The 20,292-nt window shown below is 41.5% G+C and overlaps 2 protein-coding genes and 1 long non-coding RNA gene across 3 annotated transcripts in view; 2 read left to right on the top strand and 1 right to left on the bottom strand.

Moving 5' to 3' along the window:
• The window catches only part of LOC307127599 (dual specificity protein phosphatase 14), a 100,029-nt gene that overhangs the window by 50,237 nt on the left and 29,500 nt on the right, over positions 1-20,292 (top strand). The window lies entirely within an intron of this gene.
• Positions 7,727-19,757, top strand: LOC307128561 (uncharacterized protein). The gene is given in 14 exon segments (XM_079820472.1): positions 7,727-8,346; positions 9,781-9,876; positions 10,057-10,290; positions 10,407-10,510; positions 10,512-10,570; positions 10,713-10,766; positions 10,869-10,936; positions 11,486-12,498; positions 17,024-17,687; positions 17,986-18,081; positions 18,264-18,497; positions 18,617-18,776; positions 18,912-18,971; positions 19,068-19,757. Coding segments are annotated over 14 exon segments (3,966 nt in total). The 5' UTR covers positions 7,727-7,758; the 3' UTR covers positions 19,604-19,757.
• On the bottom strand, positions 15,471-16,976 carry LOC307127605. Its single transcript, XR_013816661.1, has 3 exons — positions 16,220-16,976; positions 16,063-16,128; positions 15,471-15,806 (listed from the first exon to the last, which is right to left on the bottom strand). It is a non-coding gene; the product is annotated as an uncharacterized lncRNA (long non-coding RNA).

Below are 20,292 nucleotides of genomic sequence, written 5' to 3'. Positions count from 1 at the left end.
AGGACCAGCCTGCCGATCTACAGATGTCACCAATAGACACTCCACTAGACCACGCCCAGGAGGAGGCCATGCCTCTGGTGCAGTGAGTTTTGACACCTATGGGACATTGAAGGCCCATAGTATCGTATGCTAGCGCTATTGCGTCAACTAGCCATCTGGCTAGACTTTGCTTGGTGACCGGAAGTCCCTTTGTGCGGCCACCAAAGCTTACAAAGAGCTGCTCCGACTGCCTAAAGTGGGAAGACCGTTCAAAATATCCTCTGAGCGCCCTAACAGGGCAGAGCAGATGTAACTGTCTCTCATCCTCAGAGGGTGGAAGAGCAGAAAGAGTGATTACCTGTGCTTTGAATGGTGTTGAAAGCACTTTAGGCACATAGCCATGTCTTGGTTTGAGGATGACTTTAGAATCACCTGGGCCAAATTCTAGACATGATGCGTTCACAGAGAGCGCTTGAATGTCACCAACACGCTTAACTGATGCCAATGCTAATAGCAGGGCGGTTTTCAGTGAAAGCGGTTTTAGTTCAGCCGTCTGCATTGGTTCGAAGGGAGGTCCTTTTAGTGCTCGTAGGACCAATGAAAGATCCCAGGATGGCACTGTAGGAGGGCGAGGAGGGTTAAGCCTCCTGGCTCCCTTTAAGAATTTTATGACCATGTCGTGTCTGCCTACTGATTGGCCGGCTATAGGCGTATGAGATGCGGCAATAGCTGCTGTGTAGACTTTGAGTGTGGATGGAGTGCGTCCTGCATCCAACATCTCTTGTAGAAAAACAAGTGTCTGTGATATCTCGCATGACACTGGGTTATGGTTCCTGGCTGAACACCAGTCAGAGAACACTGACCATTTAAGGGCATAGAGACGTCTAGTAGACGGGGCTCTAGCTTCACCGATAGTGTTCAGGACACTCACTGGGAGGTTCTCGAGTTCCCCTTGAGGGGCCAAACATGTAGCGCCCACAGTTTGGGACGGGGTGCCATATTGTCCCGTTCGCCTGAGATAGGAGATCTTTTCTCAGCGGGACTGGCCAAGGAGACGCTGATAGCAGCTGAATCAACTCAGGAAACTAGATTTGGGTTTGCCAGAGTGGAGCCACTAGCAGGACTGTGTGCCCGCATTCCCTGATTCTTTTTAAGACCTGGGGAATGAGCGGTACTGGTGGAAAAGCATAAAGCAGGCAGCTGGGCCATTCGTGGGCCAGCGCATCCTTGCTCTTTGAAAAATAAATTGGGCAATGACAGTTGTCTTCGGAGGCGAAGAGGTTGACCTTTGCCTTCTCGAAAACATTCCATATCATTTGAACCGTTTGGGGATGAAGGAACCATTGGGGACACGAGGCCCCTGGAGAGCATGTCTGCTCCCTGGTTCAGTCTGCCCGGCACGTGCACTGCTCTTAGCGAATGCATTCTGTCTTTCGCTCATGGGAGGAGATGTCTGACCTGTTGGTTGAGCCATCTCGACCTGAGCCCACCTTGGCGATTTATGTAGGAGACCACAGTCGTGTTGTCCGTACGGACTAGGACGTGATGACCCAAGAGACGTGGTGAAAAAGTCTCGAGGGCTAGCACTACTGCCAGCATTTCTAGGCAGTTTATGTGCAACCGTGACTCCGTGCTCGACCATGAGCCAAAGGCCGGTTTGCCCTCGCACAGAGCACCCCAACCCGTGTTGGATGCATCTGTGGTGACCACCATCCGTCTGGAAACTGTTCCCAAGCTCACCCCTGACTCGTAGAGGCGGGGATTCGACCACGGGGCCAGGGCTTTGACACAGCCGCGGCCCACTTTGATCCAAAGCTGGCCTGAATGCCACGCTTGGGAAGGAACCCGATTTCAGCCAGTACTGCAGGGGGCGCATGTGCATCATACCCAGCGGAAGTACTGGAGAAGCTGATGCCATAAGGCCTAGCATTCTCTGAAAAATTCTCAGGGGTCTGTTGGTTCCTGTTTTGAACGAGTGTGCGAGCTGCTGTGTAGTCAGAGCACGTTCGTTTGATAGCCACACCCTCATTTGGGCTGAGTCTAAAATCGTTCCCAGGAAAGAGATCCTCTGTCTGGGAAGCAACGAGCTCTTGGCTGTGTTTATTCTGAGACCCAGGCATTCTAGATAGCTGAGTAGCACAGATTTGTGAGATTGTAGTTCTTCCTCTGACTGGGCCAGTATGAGCCAGTCGTCGAGGTAGTTCAGAATGCGCATTCCCATTTGTCTTAAAGGGGAGAGAGCTGCATCCATATACTTTGTGAAAGAGCGGGGCGCCAGAGACAGGCCAAATGGCAGGACTGTGTACTGGTAGGCCTTCCCGTCGAACGCGAATCTCAGAAACGGTCTGTGACGTGGGATAATTTGGATATGAAAGTAGGCATCTTTCAGATCTACTGAGAAAAACCAATCCATCGGGCGGATTTGCGCAATGATTTGTTTTAATGTCAGCATTCTGAACGGCCGTTTGATAAGAGCCTTGTTCAGATGTCTGAGGTCTAAGATGGGCCTGAGGTTACGTTGGACGTGAGTAACGTTGCTCTTCACTGAAGTATAAGTTATGCCCGCGAATCACGGTGGTTTGTGAGCGAATTGGAGCGAATAGCCTAGTTGAATCGTTTTTATAACCCACTGTGACACACCAGGGATTGCTTTCCAAGCCTCTGCCCAGTTGCATAGGGGTTTTATAGTGTCGAACGGCAGCGCGTTTTGCCGCGCGCCGACATTCGTGTGGTGTGGAAGAGAAAGAAGACTCATTTGTTGAACATTCAAATTTTTATTGAACCCGCAATAACAGCGGTAAAGTGTAGTGGAGCGCGCGCGAGCTCGCTGCTCACATTTTTCACATATACAACATGTTTCTCCTGGGCCGGAACAAAAACGGGCCGCGGGGAGAGAATTCGGAGTCTTTTGGGGGGCGGACCGGCTTGGGTGGAGCTCACCCGTCCTCTCAGGACTGCTTCCTGTGATCAGGGTCCAGCGTGTTCTTAGGCCGGGGACCCTGACGCTTGGGTGGGAAGCGATTCGCCTGGTGATGACGCTGACGTTGGTCATAAGGTGGGCGGGGCTGCACGGGAGCTAGCGCGGGAGCGGTCGCAGTCTCAGATCTGCGCTGCTGTTGCTGCTGCTGGTACGGAGCTCTTGGCCGAGTTGAAGAGGCGGCGCTGGCTCTTTTGGGCAGAAAGTGGCTCATCGCCTGGGACGCTTTCTGCGCCGTGGTGAAGCGTTCCACGAAACCGTCCACCGTGGGACCGAACAGACCATTCGGAGAAATGGGAGCGTCGAGGAAGGCGGTTTTAGCTGCCTCCTTGATCTCCGTGAGGTTTGGCCATAAGTGGCACTCTAACACCACGAGACTGGCCATCGACCTGCCTATGGCCTGGGCGGTGGCCTTCGTAGCTCGAAGGGCCAGATCTCTGGCGCTTAGGAGGTCACAAAAAACCTCCTGGTCTGGACTGGACTCATCCATATTCCGAAGGAGCTTCGCCTGGAACCCGCAGGACCGCCATCGAGTGGAGAGCAGAGCCTGCTTGGCCGGCGGAAGCGTAGGCCCTGTTTGCCAAGGCCGCCGTGGTACGGCAGGGCTTCGAAGGGTGTGCGATTTTGGGCTTCCAGCCTATCGTGGAGGGCGGGCAGAGATGCGCAGCCACCGATTCTTCGAGCGGCAGGAGCTTCTCATAGCCCTTCTCGACGGCGCCGTCAATGGTGGAGAGCGCGTGCGAGGTGGATGGGCGGAGGCGAGCGGAGAAGGGAGCACGCCACGATTTTGCCAGCTCCTGGTGCACCTCAGGAAAAAAGGGGTGCCGCTCTCTGCCGAGGGGCCTGCTGGCGCCCCGGGAGGTACCATTCATCAAGACGGCTGGGTGTGAGCTCTTCAGGGGCTGCCCAGTCCAGGCCCAGCTCACAAACGGCCTTATTGAGGACACGGATTAGCTCGGTGTCCGCACCAGCCTTAGCTTTAATACATGTATATCCTGTATATATACTGAGTGGATTTAGAGGTTCCTCTTTCTCTTAAAATATTATTAAACAACAGTGGATTCAACAGACACTTTGACTTTTTACAGAAAAAATGCTTACAGTCTTATATTGTTGCCTCTGTCACTGCACCTCTGGATCTTCTCACTTTGCCTCAACAGGTTTATTGTAAGCCATGAAGCAATTTATTTTAACCTCAATGACGACCAGTCATAGACAGGGTCCTGATCCTGATCTATTGGCCTTCCACTGAGACTGTTAAGAGCACAATGGTCACACACTTCCCATGTTCCCTGTATTATGAGGATATTTTACCCAAAACCAGCTGGATGTTCATACTCTACCTGTTTTTATTTAGGCCTGCATGTAAATGTAAGTTTTTGTCACTGCTGATCCATTCTTCTTCCAAAAGTCTCATTTGTTCACTCTACCAAATATCCTTAATTTGTTTAAACACTTTCTAATAGAGAAGACAGTTAATATGTGATGAGACAGGAATTTTAAGTTTATGGACATTACCTAACAAAGTAATCACATGACAATCATGCTGCAATTATTGACTCTGAATAGCTCCAGAGTCGGGGTCTACTCCGAATCAACTCGGTGTTGAGTCTGTTGCTGTGTCCGAAACTGCTCACTTGTATACTGATTCTCTAATCCCTATATCCCAGTTGAGTGCACTATATAAACAAGGAGTAAACAAAATGAACTACTCATCAAATTTGGACAGTCATGTTTAAAAGTGTGTTGTTTTAATATGGGGATTCAAAAACCCTGTTTTGATGTAAAGTGAGTCGAGTCGAGGGGAGTAGAGAGTCGACTCCAAAAAGCTTAGCTGGCTAGCCAGACATGTTTAAGCTTAGTTTGTGCCAGTATGTTTAAGCTTAGTTTTTGCCAATCCTAGGTTTTAGGTACCAATAAAGTGGTTTGGCTTTTAGCAGTGTTCACACATTTCACAAGTTCCCTGTATTATGAGGATACTTTACCCTAAACCCGCTGGATGTGCATACTCTGTTTTTAGTTATTTTATTTAGGCCTACATTTAAATGTACGTTTTTGACACTGTTGTTCACATTCACTCAGCATCTCTATCCTGGGTTTAGGGTAGAATATAAATCACATTTTATATGTGATATAACACAATAGATCTATAAAGGTTCTACAAATAATATTGATAAATCAGCAACTTGTGTGAATGAACTTGCACACATCACAGTATTAGACAAAAATCTTGAGACATTTATCTAATAATGGTCGTATGCAAGAGTGGGAGAAGAATAAATGTGACTTGTAAAGACATTTATATATAATTGACAGCAACAGCACAAATATTATTCATGATGTTTCTTTAATGTGTATAAAGTAAATTGTGATGCATTGAGATGGTTTGTTCATCCATCAAATTGAAAAATCCAATTCCACTGTCTTTGTTCTGGGGAACATGAAAAGTCAGACTGTGTTGTGGAATTGCATGGATCTTAGGGATATGTAATGCCTCTGAGTGGTCCCAGCAAAAACATACACAATGCTGGATATACGAAAAAGGTTATGAAGCTCACTAAGCATATGTATGATGTTACCACCAGCAGAGCTGTTTCCAACCCTCACCTGCTTACAGTAAAAAAAAGTTACTGAGTTTCTGATTTTTTAAGGGAGTCACAAATGACAGAAAACCAAAAGACAGGAAGAGACTCAGGGTCATAATCAACTGTTCTTTGAAATAGGCCTACTAAATAATACTATTTTGAAGCCATCTCACTTTTTTTGTCCTTTTCCCTTGTCAATTTGCCATTTAGTATGTCTATATTTAATCAGGTTCTCTCATTAAATGGGTTTTAATGAAATCTGTGGCATGTCATGCTAAAGCTGAAGAACACTATATGTGATAGTCAAGAGATTAATTTAACATAGCATACACATTAAAGGTGTCATGAACTGGTTTTTTATATATAGTGTTGTCTGAGGTCAACTTATGACGTTTGCATGGTTTTTACATTCAAAAACATCATAATGAATAAGTAATAGGCTATTTTCTACCCTGGTTTTGAGGCTCTCTGCTGCACGCTCGGATTTTATGGGCGTGCCGCACTGAAGACTTGGAAGTAAACGCCCACGGCTAGGATTTGATAAGATTTGCATATTTAATGAGCTTCAGCTCCCCACGAGTACACCGTGAGGGATTGTTTTGAAGCATGTGGGAAAACGGCAACCGGAATAATTTGTCCCACAGGGCTCGCAAAACGTCTTTGTTATTTTTGTTATTTTTTACAAAAATGTTATTTTTTTATTACTTGGCCGGCCCGATCGGTGGATATAAGCATCACACACACACGCGCAGTCAATAGACAACAATAGACGTACACAATCAATAGATCTATATCAAACGTCAGATGGGGCGGAATGTCCTTGTATACGAGCCGTACGGGCTCTTCTCCCGGAAGGGCGCGTGCGCGCGACTAGAGCGAGAGAGCAAACGCTTTAGGGAAGCCGGCTGCGCTGCAGTCACAGGACTTCACGAAATCAACAATGTTACCAAAGATGTGTGTTTTTGGTTGTCATGGCAAGACAATCATGTTTTTCCGGTTTGTTTCTTTGTTCCCTGAATTTCGGCAACGATGGTTTATAAACAAGGTACAGTTCAACTCGGATTTGTAGCTCGCCTAATGCTGAAAGATGGAGCAATCCCAGCGATTAAGGTTCACGTTCGTGTGTTGGTAGCAGGCGGTGAGTAAAAATGCTTTAAATGTCTTTGTGTTGTTAGCTATCGATTCCATTGTTTTTCTATGTAAACATGCATAGCTCAATGCAATAGCTGCACATACTCGTCATTCTTTAGCTCCGCCCGAACGATACGCCCCCAGCCGCTTGACTTTTTTCAGAAAGACTCGGTACGACGTATCTTTATTTTATAAATATAATAAAACTAAAGACTTTTCAGAGATATGAAAGATGCAATAGCTACTACTCTATAGGTACTCAAGATTGACATGAGATTGACTGAAAATGAGTGTTTCACCCCCCCTTTAAAAATAAAGTTCATCCATGCATTCATAATATTGGAATCTGAATGAAGCTTATGCGGTATGTTTAGAAATTCTATCCGGTTTAGCTCCATCATGTAGGCCTGTGTATATGTTAGTGGCACGAGTCGGTGGGCGGGGCTACAGAATCAGGCGTTGTTCTTCTTCTGTTGAGGCAGTGCTTCACTACACTCTAACGTCATAGCCGGGCACATCCTGAGATCGATCGTTTGCTGGGCCTGGTGTCAATAAAAGCTTTTCTTTGACTAACAAGGAAGTTTTCAGCTCTGAAACTTACAGGATATTCTTATATTACAATGACCTTTTATATATCAAAAGCTCAAGGGAAAGTTTATTTCTCAATTCATCACCCCTTTAAAAACAATTACATTGACCATCTTCACTGTGAAATGGTGAAATCTATTAATTAAACTACTTTCTCCTTCCGGTCCCTCATTGGAAAACAGATGCAGTTATCAAATGGAGAGGTTCCATGCTACGCCATATTCATTCGCTCTAAAAAATATTAAAAGGTCCAATAGATGGCAGCAAAGAGTTAAACCAGATGTAACCTGTATCGAGGTCCTAAATGTATGGGGGTGGGGGGGGGGGTCTAGCTCTTGTTTTCCCTCTGTTAGCCACTCCTACCTTCAGTTCAGTAAAAGTGAAACTCATTCCATCTTCCTGTTCAGTCTGGGTGTGGCCTTTATCTGCTGTTTTGTTGTTTCTAATCTTGGAATACACTGTTGTTGAGCTGCTGTATGCATCTGTTTGTGCAGTAAAATGGCAGAATCCAGTGTTTCTTTGGCACAGGATCAGTTCAGCTGTTCAATCTGTCTGGATCTACTGAAGAATCCAGTGACTATTCTCTGTGGACACAGTTACTGTATGAGCTGTATTACAGGCTACTGGGATCAGGATGATCACAAGGGAGTTTACAGCTGTCCTCAGTGCAGACAGACCTTCACTCCAAGACCGGTTTTAGGTAAAAACACCATGCTGGCTGAAGTGGTGGAGAAACTCAAGAAGACAAAACAAGCTGCTCATCCTGCTCAATGTTACACTGGATCTGGAGATGTGGAGTGTGACGTCTGTACTGAGGACAAAAACAAAGCCATCAAGTCCTGTCTGGTGTGTCTAAACTCTTACTGTCAAAATCATCTGGAACAACATGAGAGTCTCTTCAAAGGTAAGAGACACAATCTAATGGACGCCACTGGACGACTGCAGGAGATGATCTGCCCTCGACATGAGAAACTGCTGGAGATTTACTGCCGTACTGATCAGAACTGTATATGTTATCCGTGCATGATTGATGAACACAGAAATCATGAGATTGTATCAGCTGCAGCAGAGAGAACTGAAAAACAGGTATGAACTGATATTGAGACTAATGTAAATATTTTTAGGTCATTCCATGTCAACCAGAGGAATACGTAAATGAAAAAGAAAGCCAAAATATTAAATGTCATGGATGTATATTTACTGAGTAAATGACTTTAGAAAGATGGCAGTATAATTATTTTCTTTTTACACAGCGCCTGGTCTATTAGTTAAAATCTGTTTACTTCTGCAATCTTTGTTGCATTACATGCCAATAGTGAAAATTCAAAAATAGGAAAAAGCACTTCTTGTCTTTGTGACTTTTAAGAAAAATGCCTGAAGAACAAATAATACTGAAACTAGTAATTTATCTTGCTTTCCGCTATGAAATTTGCATACAACATACATGTGTGACATTTTTTTTAGATCATTGTTCCTATGAAACTTTTCTTTTGGAATCTTAATTTGTAAGACCCTATATGGTTCAGTCCCAGAGATAGCCTATGTCAATGCGGTACCATATAGTTACGACAGTGCGTTGTAAAGAGCTTCAAAAGCTGTAAAAATTAACTTTTTTTTTAACCAAATATCCCTGAAACTGATTCAAATGTAGATTATTATAAATACACTTTAAAAAAAAGATACATTTATAGTTTCAACATTATTTACTTATCAGACATTCCCCTTTAAATGCAATAAATATCAGCTGTGTGAAAAGTGAACCACATTTGGTTTTAGACCATTGAAAATAGATACAATTCAACAAATTGAACATGCAGCCGCATTGAGATCCCCATATCTATGGGATTGAACCATATAAAGGTTTGAAAATGATTTAAAAAGAAAAGTTTGCTAATAACCAACATCTAACATTATATTGAGATATGTTTAATACTTTTTGAACCCATTTTTGGAAAAACTGGCACTTATATTCTATGCGATTGTGTTTCTAGTTTTAATTACTGTTTCAAAATGATTTGTTTTTTCCAGATATTCCTATTTAAAAGGAAAAAGTATCAGCTGGATGTAATTTGGTTTGGGAACATTTGGTTTTTGACGTCTGAAAATGTGCACAATTTACCAATTTACCCATGGAGCCGCATTAAGATCTTCATATCTCAGGGATCAAACCATATAAGGCCTTTAACATAAAGATAGCAAAATAAATGTTTGTTAAAAAACAAAATCTAAAAGGATATTAAGATATCTTTGATCCTTCTTGAGTTACAGCCATGCAAACTTGGGTAAAAAAACACAAGCTTTTGAGCTTTTTTCCATTTTTGAACTTTCACTTTTGGCATATAATGCAGCAGAGATTGCTGAAGTCAACAGATTTAACTAATAGACCTACGTAAAAATAAAATAATTATGCTGCCATCATTTATACAGATACATAGATACAGACATTTCTAAAAATATATTTGAACTTTATAAGTTATTGGATTACACATAAATATACTCAACAGAAAACTTTCCCAACAGAGACAATTAGAGGAGACACAGAGAACAAACCAGCAGAGAATCCAGGAGAGACAAAAGGAGCTTGAGGAGCTGAGAGAGGCGGTGGAGTCTCACAAGGTGAGTTTTGAGCAGAAGAACAACTGCTGGCGGCTGGAAGAGCTGTTTAAGACTCAGGACTCAATCAGTCAGTGAGGAGCCAGTGCTGGAGCTCTTTCCAGTCCCACTGAAGCCCACTGTGGGGACAGGCTGTGTGAGGGACCAGTAAGAGCTAATGCGTCTCTCTCGGTGTCCTAACAGCGCTCTGCACAGGCAGCAGTGAAGGACAGTGAGAGGATCTTTACTGAGCTGATCCGCTCCATTGAGAGAAGCCGCTCTGAGGTGACACAGCTGATCAGAGATCAGGAAAAGGCTGCAGGGAGTCGAGCTGAAGGACGACTGGAGCAACTGGAGCAGGAGATTGATGATCTGAGGAGGAGAGACGCTGAGCTGGAGCAGTTTTCACACACAGACAATCACATCCATTTCCTCCAGGTAACAGAGATCTGACAAACAGGACAGTGTCTTTAGGAAGGGAAGAGATTGTGTTTCCTATGAAATGTTTCTGTGTCTTTAGCTGGTGTTTATATTGTGTATTTGTGTCTGTGTAGAGTTTCCAGTCTCTCTCTGTCCCTCCTGGATCACCCAGCTCAGACTCACCCAGCATCACTGTCAGTTCTCGTCTCTCTTTTGATGATGTTGGTAAATCTGTCTCATCTGAGAGAGAAACTGGAGCATTTCTGCAGAGATGAGATAGAAAAGATATCTGGTAAATGTAAGTACTGGATCATTCTTGTGCTCTCAGAAATTAATGCAGCATCATGAAATCTAATGTGCGCAAAGATTACAAAAATAAATATGGAATAGATTTGCATAATATGACATTCTTTGCACTTGATATTTTTTTAATTCCATAGTAATTGAGATCTTTCCGACTCCTGAGCCCAAGACCACAGAGAATTGTCTACAATGTAAGTCACTATACCGACACATTCTTAGACTCAGAATAGCTTATTTCAAATGATATTTCATTTCATGCTTCCTCATGCGGATTATGTGTTTATTACCTGTAGATTCCCATCAGTTCACTCAGGGTATATATGAGGAAAATAAACACATTTGTTCGATTGAAAGGAACAGAGTGAGTAAATACACTAACACAACCCAGTCATACCCTGTTCATCCAGACACATTTGAATATTGTGTAGAGAGAGTGTGTGTGGACGCTGCTACTGAGAGGTTGAGTGGTGATGTATATCAGACTAAACTCCCTGCAGTCTCCTGCTCCTGTAGAATAGGAGTGTAAGTCGATCACAGTGCAGGAACTCTGTCCTTCTACAGCGTCTCTGACACAATGACCCTCATTCACAGAGTCCACACCACATTCACTCAACCTCTCTATCCTGGGTTTAGTGTTTATGGATCAGCGACACTGTGTGATCTAGCATAATATATCTTATAGATATTTTACAAATACTATTGTTATCATATCACAGGTTTTATATCCATGATATACTTATTGATATATTTAGTGTCACATTTTAATGTCACAAACAGCACTAACAATTTTCATGGTTTCATACGTATCAAAACAGAATGACATTCCTGTTTACGGCTGTGTTTTTTAATGTAAATAAAATGACCACAAACATCATAGAGAATAAGGGTACGTCGATACATCACTTCACAGGTCTTTGGAAGTGCACCAACTCAAAATGAAGGAGAGGAGATACACAACAAAGGAGACAAGGAGATGGATATCCACTTTGAGCCAAGTGTTTCTTTGCCAAAAGTGGAGGTGAAGTCTGGTGAGGAAGATGAGAAGATCCTGTTCAAAGAAAAAACCAAACTTTACCGCTGGGACAGTGATAACCGCTACTGGAAGGAGCATGGCATAGGCAACATCAATATCCTCTTTCATCCATTGAAGAAGACCTACCGTGTGCTAATGCAACGAGATCAGGTGCTTAAAGTGTGTGTCAACCACCCCATCACTAAGAACATTGAGCTCAAACCCATGACCACAGCTGCCAATACACTGATGTGGACGGCTACTGACTTTTCAGAGGGAGATGGTAAAGTAGAGCAACTTGCAGTCAAATTTAAGACTCCAGAACTGGCCAAGTCCTTCAGATATGCTTTCACAGACTGCCAGAGTCGCATGCTGCAGGTTGAGTCCTCTCCATTGCCCATTGCTGAGGGACTTTCACAAGACACCAACCCTGCGGTGTACTTCACCATTGCTGCAGATGAAGAGCCAATAGGAAGAATCGTAATGGAGCTTTTTGCTCACATTGTTCCTCAAACAGCTGAAAACTTTCGGGCTCTGTGCACTGGGGAAAAGGGCTTTGGTTACCGCAGATCCATTTTCCACAGGATCATCCCTGATTTTATCTGTCAGGGAGGTGATATCACCAACAGTGATGGAACTGGAGGAAAATCCATCTATTTAAGGAATTTTGAAGATGAGAACTTTAATGTGAGACACAAATGGCCAGGGCTGCTTTCCATGGCAAATTGTGGAAGAGATAACAACAGTTCCCAATTCTTCTTCACCCTCAAAAAAGCAGAACACCTTGACTTCAGGCATGTTGTATTTGGCTTTGTCAAAGATGGCATGAATGTTGTGAAAAAAATGGGTAAACTGGGCACTAAAGATGGTAAACCAACTAAAAAGATAACCATCATAGATTGTGGACAATTGTAAACTTTTCTAAATGTGTTTGGGATACTACTGCTCACCATGTGAGATTCTGTTTCCTGAACTGATGTGTAAATGTGCATGGGACATTTTTTAGTGGTTTTAGTTTTTGTCCTGTTGTATATCAATAAAGTTGACAGCACTGTCTGGGACCAATGGAGTTTGGTTATAAGATTTATGCTTTGCAACAAATGTTTTGTCAGGAACGGACAAATGAAAAGGAGCGAGGACTCAATTGCAGGAGGGAAACATAAAGATTTATTAAATAAAATACAAACAAAACATCCATGAGGGGAAGAAAACCAAACTTGAAATAACAAAATACCAGGAACGGGAACATTATACACAACAGGGAACAGGACACATCAGACAACGATCCAACATAGAACTGCAGACACAAGGGATTAAATAGGGGACAAACAAGGTAGGAAATGAGGGAAGGCAGGTGGGACAAATTAACCAATAATCAGATAAGAAGAGGTGTGGGGTCAAGACAATGGACAGGAGAGCACATGACAAAACACAAGCACATGCACAGAAGTGACAAAAACCCAACATGTGCTAAACAAGACAAGACAGACATGTGACATGTTTACTTTATTACAACAACTTGTTTGCCCAAGTTTTAACTCCAAGTTTACAAAGACTTAATTGGGCAGAATGTGACTCTCCATGTTGAATCTGTTTCAAGGTTCAGTTTCTTTGTCATATGGACCATATTTTTATTAAAAGGTCCTCCACAGCACATTTTTAGACAGCTAAACACAGTAACACACACACTTTTGCTCTATTACATTTTATATATGACTTTATGAGTTTTCAAAAAACAGCATTTTTTTCTTACCCCATCGGACAATAATTTAGCTTGTTTTAAGCAAAAACTCACTTAATTTTAATTAATTAATACATTTTTTCAGAAAACAAGAAATAATATCTTATGCCATTTTACTTATATAGTAAATGCCCCTTCATTTAAGAATTTTTAGATATTTGGACTGGAAACAAGACAAAAATACTAGGAAAACATTTTTTCTTAAATTAAGTGAGCAAGCAAAATTATCTGCCAATGGGGTAAGAAAAATTATCTTGATTCTGTTTGAATTCTTGTTTCTGCCCCAAACATAAACAAGATTATTTTTCTTACCACATTGGCAGATAATTTAGCTTGTTTTAAGCAAAAACTCACTTCATTTATATAACTTTATTTTTCTCAAATTTGATTTAAGAATATTTAGATATTTGGACTGGAAACAAGACAAAAATACAAAGTAAGAAAAGCCTTTTTTGCAGTGTACCCCCAGTTTCACAGATAAGGCTTAAATTAGTCCCAGACTAAAATGCATGTTTAAGCTGTTTTAACTAAAAGCAACTTGCACTGATATATCTTAAAATATGTCAGTGCCATTGTTTTGTTTCAAGATGCACACCAGTAATGTTTTTTCCTAAGACACACTTAATTAATAACCCATAACCACAATGACCGATACTTAACAATTAGTTTACCACGTGCCTCAACAAGTAGTCTAAACATAATGACACCTTTGCAAATCATTAGTTAATTATTAATTAAAGCAGACAACTGGAAGTTGAAGTATAGTTTTGACCATTGTGGTAATAAACATATGAATTCACATTTTTTGTTGTTTTTGTAATGTTATTAGGGAATAAATACATGATGGCACATTTAATTAATAGCAATTCATATATTACTTAATCTATTAGTCATATAGAATGTTCATTAGCTGCTGAAATGTTTATGAAACAACCGTGGATTTAACAGACACTTTAGAGAGACTTTTACTTAAATATACAAAAATGTAGGATGTTTTACAGAAATAATGCTAACAGTCTTATATTGTTGCTTCTGTCACTGCACCTCTGGATCTTCTCACTTTGCCTCAACAGGTTTATAGTAAGCCATGAAGCAATCATTTATTTTAACCTCAGTGACGACCAAACATAGACAGGGTCAGTCCTGATCTATTGGCCTTCCACTGAGACTGTTAGCACAATGCTCACACACTTCCCATGTTCCCTGTATTATGAGGATAGCCTACTTTACTCTAAACTCGCTGGAATGTTCATACTCTACCTGGACATGTTTTTAGTTATTTTATTTACATTTAAATGTACGTTTGTGTCACTGCTGTTTCATTCTTCTTCCATAACTCTCAATAGTTCACTCTAACAAATACCCATAATGTTTTTTTTTTATTCTTTTAAATCTTTCTAATTGACCAGACAGTAAATACTATGTGATGAGATAAGAATTTTAAGTTTATCCTGGTCATTATTTAAATAAAGCAATCACATGACAATCATGCAGCAATTATGAAAGCAACAAACATTTTTACAATTATTTATTATTACGATTTACAGACTTGTTGTAGGGACAGTGAGAGGAAAACAGTAGAGGGCAGCAGAGTGTTAGATTGCAACAGTACATGAGCGATCAACAATTGACAAAAACGCATTTTCAACTGAATGCAGGAATAATTGTATATGTGTGTAACAGACTATAGCCGCGTTTCCACCGAAATTACCCGGAACTATTTGTACCAGGAACTTTTTCTCCCCCAGACCTGCTACAATCTGCGTTTCCACCGCGGTCTAAAGTACCGGGGAGATTAGGCAAATTAGTCCGGTGACGTGGAAATGCGCGCGACTGCTTCTCCCAGTTACCGACGGACAGTAATCACTTTTGCGCGATACTGTCTGCAACAATAACAAGTGTAGGTGATGCAAGCAGCGCTGCTTTTGCTGATTACACACATTACCAACACTGTTTATTTAAACGTGCACTTTCACCTGGTTTGACCATTTTAATGCAAAATGGGATGATGGGCAATCCAAAATCTGAATGTGTTGTAATAGCTCAATTCCAAAACAAAACATTTTCTATAAAAGGATAATGAGGTTTCAGACATGACAGATGTGTGAAAAGTTAATTGAATGAAAACAATAGACTGAATTAAGCAGTTGAAAGATTAGGTACTAGACTGCAAGTATTTTATTTTTTATCACAATAACATCTCTTAACATTCACAAAAAAAAAATTCACATGACTAGTATACAATATGCTTCATTAAATGCATAATTTTAGAGACTTCTTTCTCAAATTTGAAATGAAGCAGGACCACACTTATGGCTTCACTTAAGTTGTGGTTATAAGTTATTATACTACATTCACATAGTTATACATTTAAAAATATAATATTTGGGTTTTCTAGATATGTTTATGTGCATATTCAGAAAGACTTGCGAGCAGCAGCCCTTTTATTTGCTTAAAGTCACAGTCCCTTTTCCTTTTCTCCAAGTAGAAAAATTGCACAGAAACACATGGAAATTAATACACAAGGCAACCATGAAACAATAGAAACCATCAATTAATTATTTAAAGTGTTTTCACTACAAATAATGAACAATTGTTTGCCCAGCTTGAACAATGCACAGTGTGCAATTTTTATCATGGGCAATTTAAGTTTACAATTAAAAACAACAAAACCATTAAGGATTACACATCAGTTTTTAAATATATACACATTTTTGTCAGCTTTATTACGTACTGGCGACCGCGGGGGAAAACACGCTGGTCTCCGTTGCCTGCGATTCATCAGGGCCACTCGTTACGTCTGGAAAAGCACGTTGAAAAAAGTTACTGCAACGTGTTTAAACACTGCAACGAGTTTAATAGATGATACCAAGATGATATATTTACCTTACCTTTACCTTCGGATTCCTGGACGGTTTCCAACAACGCACTAGCCGAGTCTTTCGTTACCGCTGCCCTAGAAAAGGAGGGTCTGTGTCCCAGCAACGCGTCCAGGCGGTCATACCACTTGTTGATACGCCGGTCGGAACCGCTCCGGTTGTTATGATCCTTTAATTTCTTGTAATCTTGTCTTAATTTCTTCAACTTCTCTCTGCACTGTTTTCCAGTGTGACTGGAACCGAGCCGATATCTTCAGGTATACCTTTTCATTACGGGTCGCCGTTTCCAGTTCCCGCTGGATGTCCTCCTCCGCATATATGCTCAATAAAGCCTGAACCTCGTCGTCGGTCCATCGGTCGAGTTTTTTGTTGAACTGCATTGATGCAAAAAAAATATTTACTGAACGCAAAACCCACGGAACCCACCTCGCAAAAGACTTGTAAATATGGCAGTGGAAAAAAAAATAGCTGCGAGAGCTCAACCAATCAGCATGTTCAGTGCCCAAGTCCCACCCCCGAAAGTTCGCGAACTTTGAAGTCCCACCTCGCAAGCAGGGCCGTTTGGAGGGGGAAATATTTACCCGGAACTTCATTTAGACCCTGGTTCCTGCGGTCGAAACACACCGAGTTCCCCCCCAAAGTTCCTGGTTCCGGGGTAAAGTTCCTGCGGTGGAAACGCGGCTATAGTTTATCTCTGGAACCTTCTTACCCAAGTTCCTGCTCTCTCCCGCTTTCCCTCTCTTTCTCCCTCTGTTAGCCACTCCCACCTTCAGTTCAGTGAAAGTGAAACTCGTGTCGTCACTTCTTCCTGCTCAGTCTGGGTGTGGGATTCAGCAGTTTTGTGTTTTTGAAGGATAGACTGTCTGTGAGTTACTGTTTGTTTAGTAAAATGGCAGAATCCAGTGTTTCTTTGGCTGAGGATCAGTTTAGCTGTTCAATCTGTCTGGATCTACTGAAGAATCCAGTGGCCATTCCCTGTGGACACAGTTACTGTATGAGCTGTATTACAGGCTGCTGGGATCAGGATGATCAGAAGAGAGTCTACAGCTGCCCTCAGTGCAGACAGACCTTCACTCCAAGACCTGTTTTAGGTAAAAACACCATGCTGGCTGAAGTGGTGGAGAAACTCAAGAAGACAAAACTACAAGCTGCTCGTCCTGCTCAGTGTTACACTGAATCTGGAGATGTGGAGTGTGACGTCTGTACTGAGGACAAAAACAAAGCCATCAAGTCCTGTCTGGTGTGTCTGAACTCTTACTGTCAAAATCATCTGGAACAACATGAGACTTTCTTCAGAGGGAAGAGACACAATCTAATGGACGCCACTGGACGACTGCAGGAGATGATCTGCCCTCAACATGAGAAACTGCTGGAGATTTACTGTCGTAGTGAACAGAAGTGCATTTGCTTGCTGTGTTTGGTGGATGAACACAAAAATCATGACACTGTATCAGCTGCAGCAGAGAGAACCGAGAAACAGGTATGAACTGAAGAAAATGCTTAAATGTCAAATGCATGTGAAATAAGTTACATACCCCCCCCCCCCCCAATTATATTGTGTATCATCATTGTTGAAAGAGTTCAAACAATACGTTCATATTTGGTTGTTGGTGGATATGGCACTGCCATTGCTCAACCATCTTAAAACACATTTGTAAGCAAATATACAATGAAGATAGTGATTTTTTTTTTACATGATATGAAATTTTCTGAAAATACATGTGAAAGTTATGGATCTCAATACAGTACACACATATGACAGTAAACTTTCTCAACAGAGACAGCTGGAAGAAATGATGAGCAAATTCCAGCAGAGAATCCAGGAGAGACAGAAGGAGCTTGAGGAGCAGAGAGAGGCGGTGGAGTCTCACAAGGTGAGTTTTGAGCAGAAGAACAACTGCTGGCGGCTGGAAGAGCGGTTTCAGACTCAGTTAGGACTCAATCAGTCAGTGAGGAGCCAGTGCTGGAGCTCTTTCTGTGGGGAACAGGCTGTGTGAGGGACCAGTAAGACTTCACGAATGGACTCAAATGCGTCTCTCTCTGTGTGTCCTGACAGCGCTCTGCACAGGCAGCAGTGAAGGACAGTGAGAGGATCTTTACTGAGCTGATCCGCTCCATTGAGAGAAGCCGCTCTGAGGTGACACAGCTGATCAGAGATCAGGAAAAGGCTGCAGTGAGTCGAGCTGAAGGACGACTGGAGCAACTGGAACAGATGATTGATGATCTGAGGAGGAGAGACTCTGAGCTGGAGCAGCTTTCACACACAGACCATCACATCCATTTCCTGCAGGTAACAGATATCTGACAAACAGGACAGTGTCTTTAGCAAGGGAAGATAATGTTTTTTTTAATTAAATGTTTCTGTGTCTTTAGCTGGTGTTTATATTGTGTCTTTGTGTGTTTGTGTAGAGTTTCCAGTCTCTCTCTGTCCCTCCTGGATCTACAGACTCACCCAGCATCACTGTCAGTTCTCGTCTCTCTTTTGATGATGTTGGTAAATCTGTGTCTCATCTGAGAGAGAAACTGGAGCATTTCTGCAGAGAGGAAGTAGACAAGATAGAGGAAATGGGTAATGCACTAGATTGTTCTTTTACCTTCAGAAATAAGCTAAGCATCATGCCAGAAAAATATAAATGTATAATGATTATGGAATGCATTGTTTCTTTCAATGTTTTCTTTAATTTTACTCTGATGGTTTTCATAGTAAAATACATCGAGTTTGTATCCATCTCTGAACCAAAGACAAGGGAGGAGTTTCTACAATGTAAGTAACAACAAAAGTGGGACAAATCTTACCATCTGATGTCAACCTTAATAATTACCTGAATTAGAGACAGATTGTGTGTTTTATCTCTTTCAGATTCCCGTCGTTTCACGCTGGATGCAAACACAGTGCATAAATACATATGTTTGTCTGCGGAGAACAGAATGATTACTGAAACTGACACAGACCAGGGGTATCCTGATCATCCAGACAGATTTGATAGTTTGACTCAGGTGTTGTGTAGAGAGAGTGTGTGTGGACGCTGTTACTGGGAGGTTGAGTGGAGTGGGAGAGGAGTGTGTATATCGGTGTCATATAAGAGCGTCAGCAGGAAGGGACGGGGTGATGAATGTGCATTTGGATATAATGATCAGTCTTGGAGTTTGTATTGCTTTCCCTCCAGTTACTGCAATTACTCATTCTGTCACAATTACACAGAGACTGAACTCCCTGTAGTCTCCAGCTCCAGTAGAATAGGAGTGTATGTGGATCACAGTGCAGGAACTCTGTCCTTCTACAGCGTCTCTGACACAATGACCCTCATTCACAGAGTCCACACCACATTCACTCAACCTCTCTATCCTGGGTTTAGAGTTTATGGATCAGTGAAACTGTGTGATATCACAAAATAGATTATACACCGTCATATAGGCTACTATGTGATTTTATCAATAAAAAATATAAGGAACATTTTTATTACATTAAATAATGGTTGTAATGTAAGAGTGAAAGAGTCTTCATTGTAACAAATAAGACAAATATTATTCATACTGTCACTGTATGCTTAAAATAAAAAAGAGAGAACCAAAGGCCCTCATGTCGTTTTTTTGTGGCCTATATTTAAACTTGGAATCTGAGTTTGACATCACACAGCACAGTTATGAATTAACAACCTTTCAGTCAAAGATGTTGCTGTTCATTTTGTTTAAATATGAAACAAAGTCAGTGAAAGCATGCAGTGTGATCAACAGTTAAGCAACTCAGATTTTAATTCAATAAAAAGAAGCAGAGAAAGTTGATATTTTAAAGGTCATTTTATCGATTTACTAGATTTTTACTAAAGAGAAATTACAAAATTACTAAAATGATAGTAAAAAGTAAACGTTTGAATGAAGAAATACAAATAACAAAAAAATAATTGACATTTGTACAAAATCGAATAAAATTATATTGTAAAAGCATTAACAAACACACAATAACTGTAATATGAAATCATTAAATTAGAGTATTGTTAATAAAGATGAATTATCAATATAATATACTGCCGTTTTTTAATTTTCATTCAAATTTAAAGACTCATTTTGGAAAAACATTTTTGGGG

This window comes from Gobio gobio (genome assembly GCF_949357685.1).
Source record: "Gobio gobio genome assembly, chromosome: 6".
Classification (NCBI taxonomy): Eukaryota; Metazoa; Chordata; class Actinopteri; order Cypriniformes; family Gobionidae; genus Gobio; species Gobio gobio.
The sequence above is the reverse complement of the archived record's forward strand: the minus strand, read 5'-3'. Positions and strand labels throughout refer to the sequence as shown.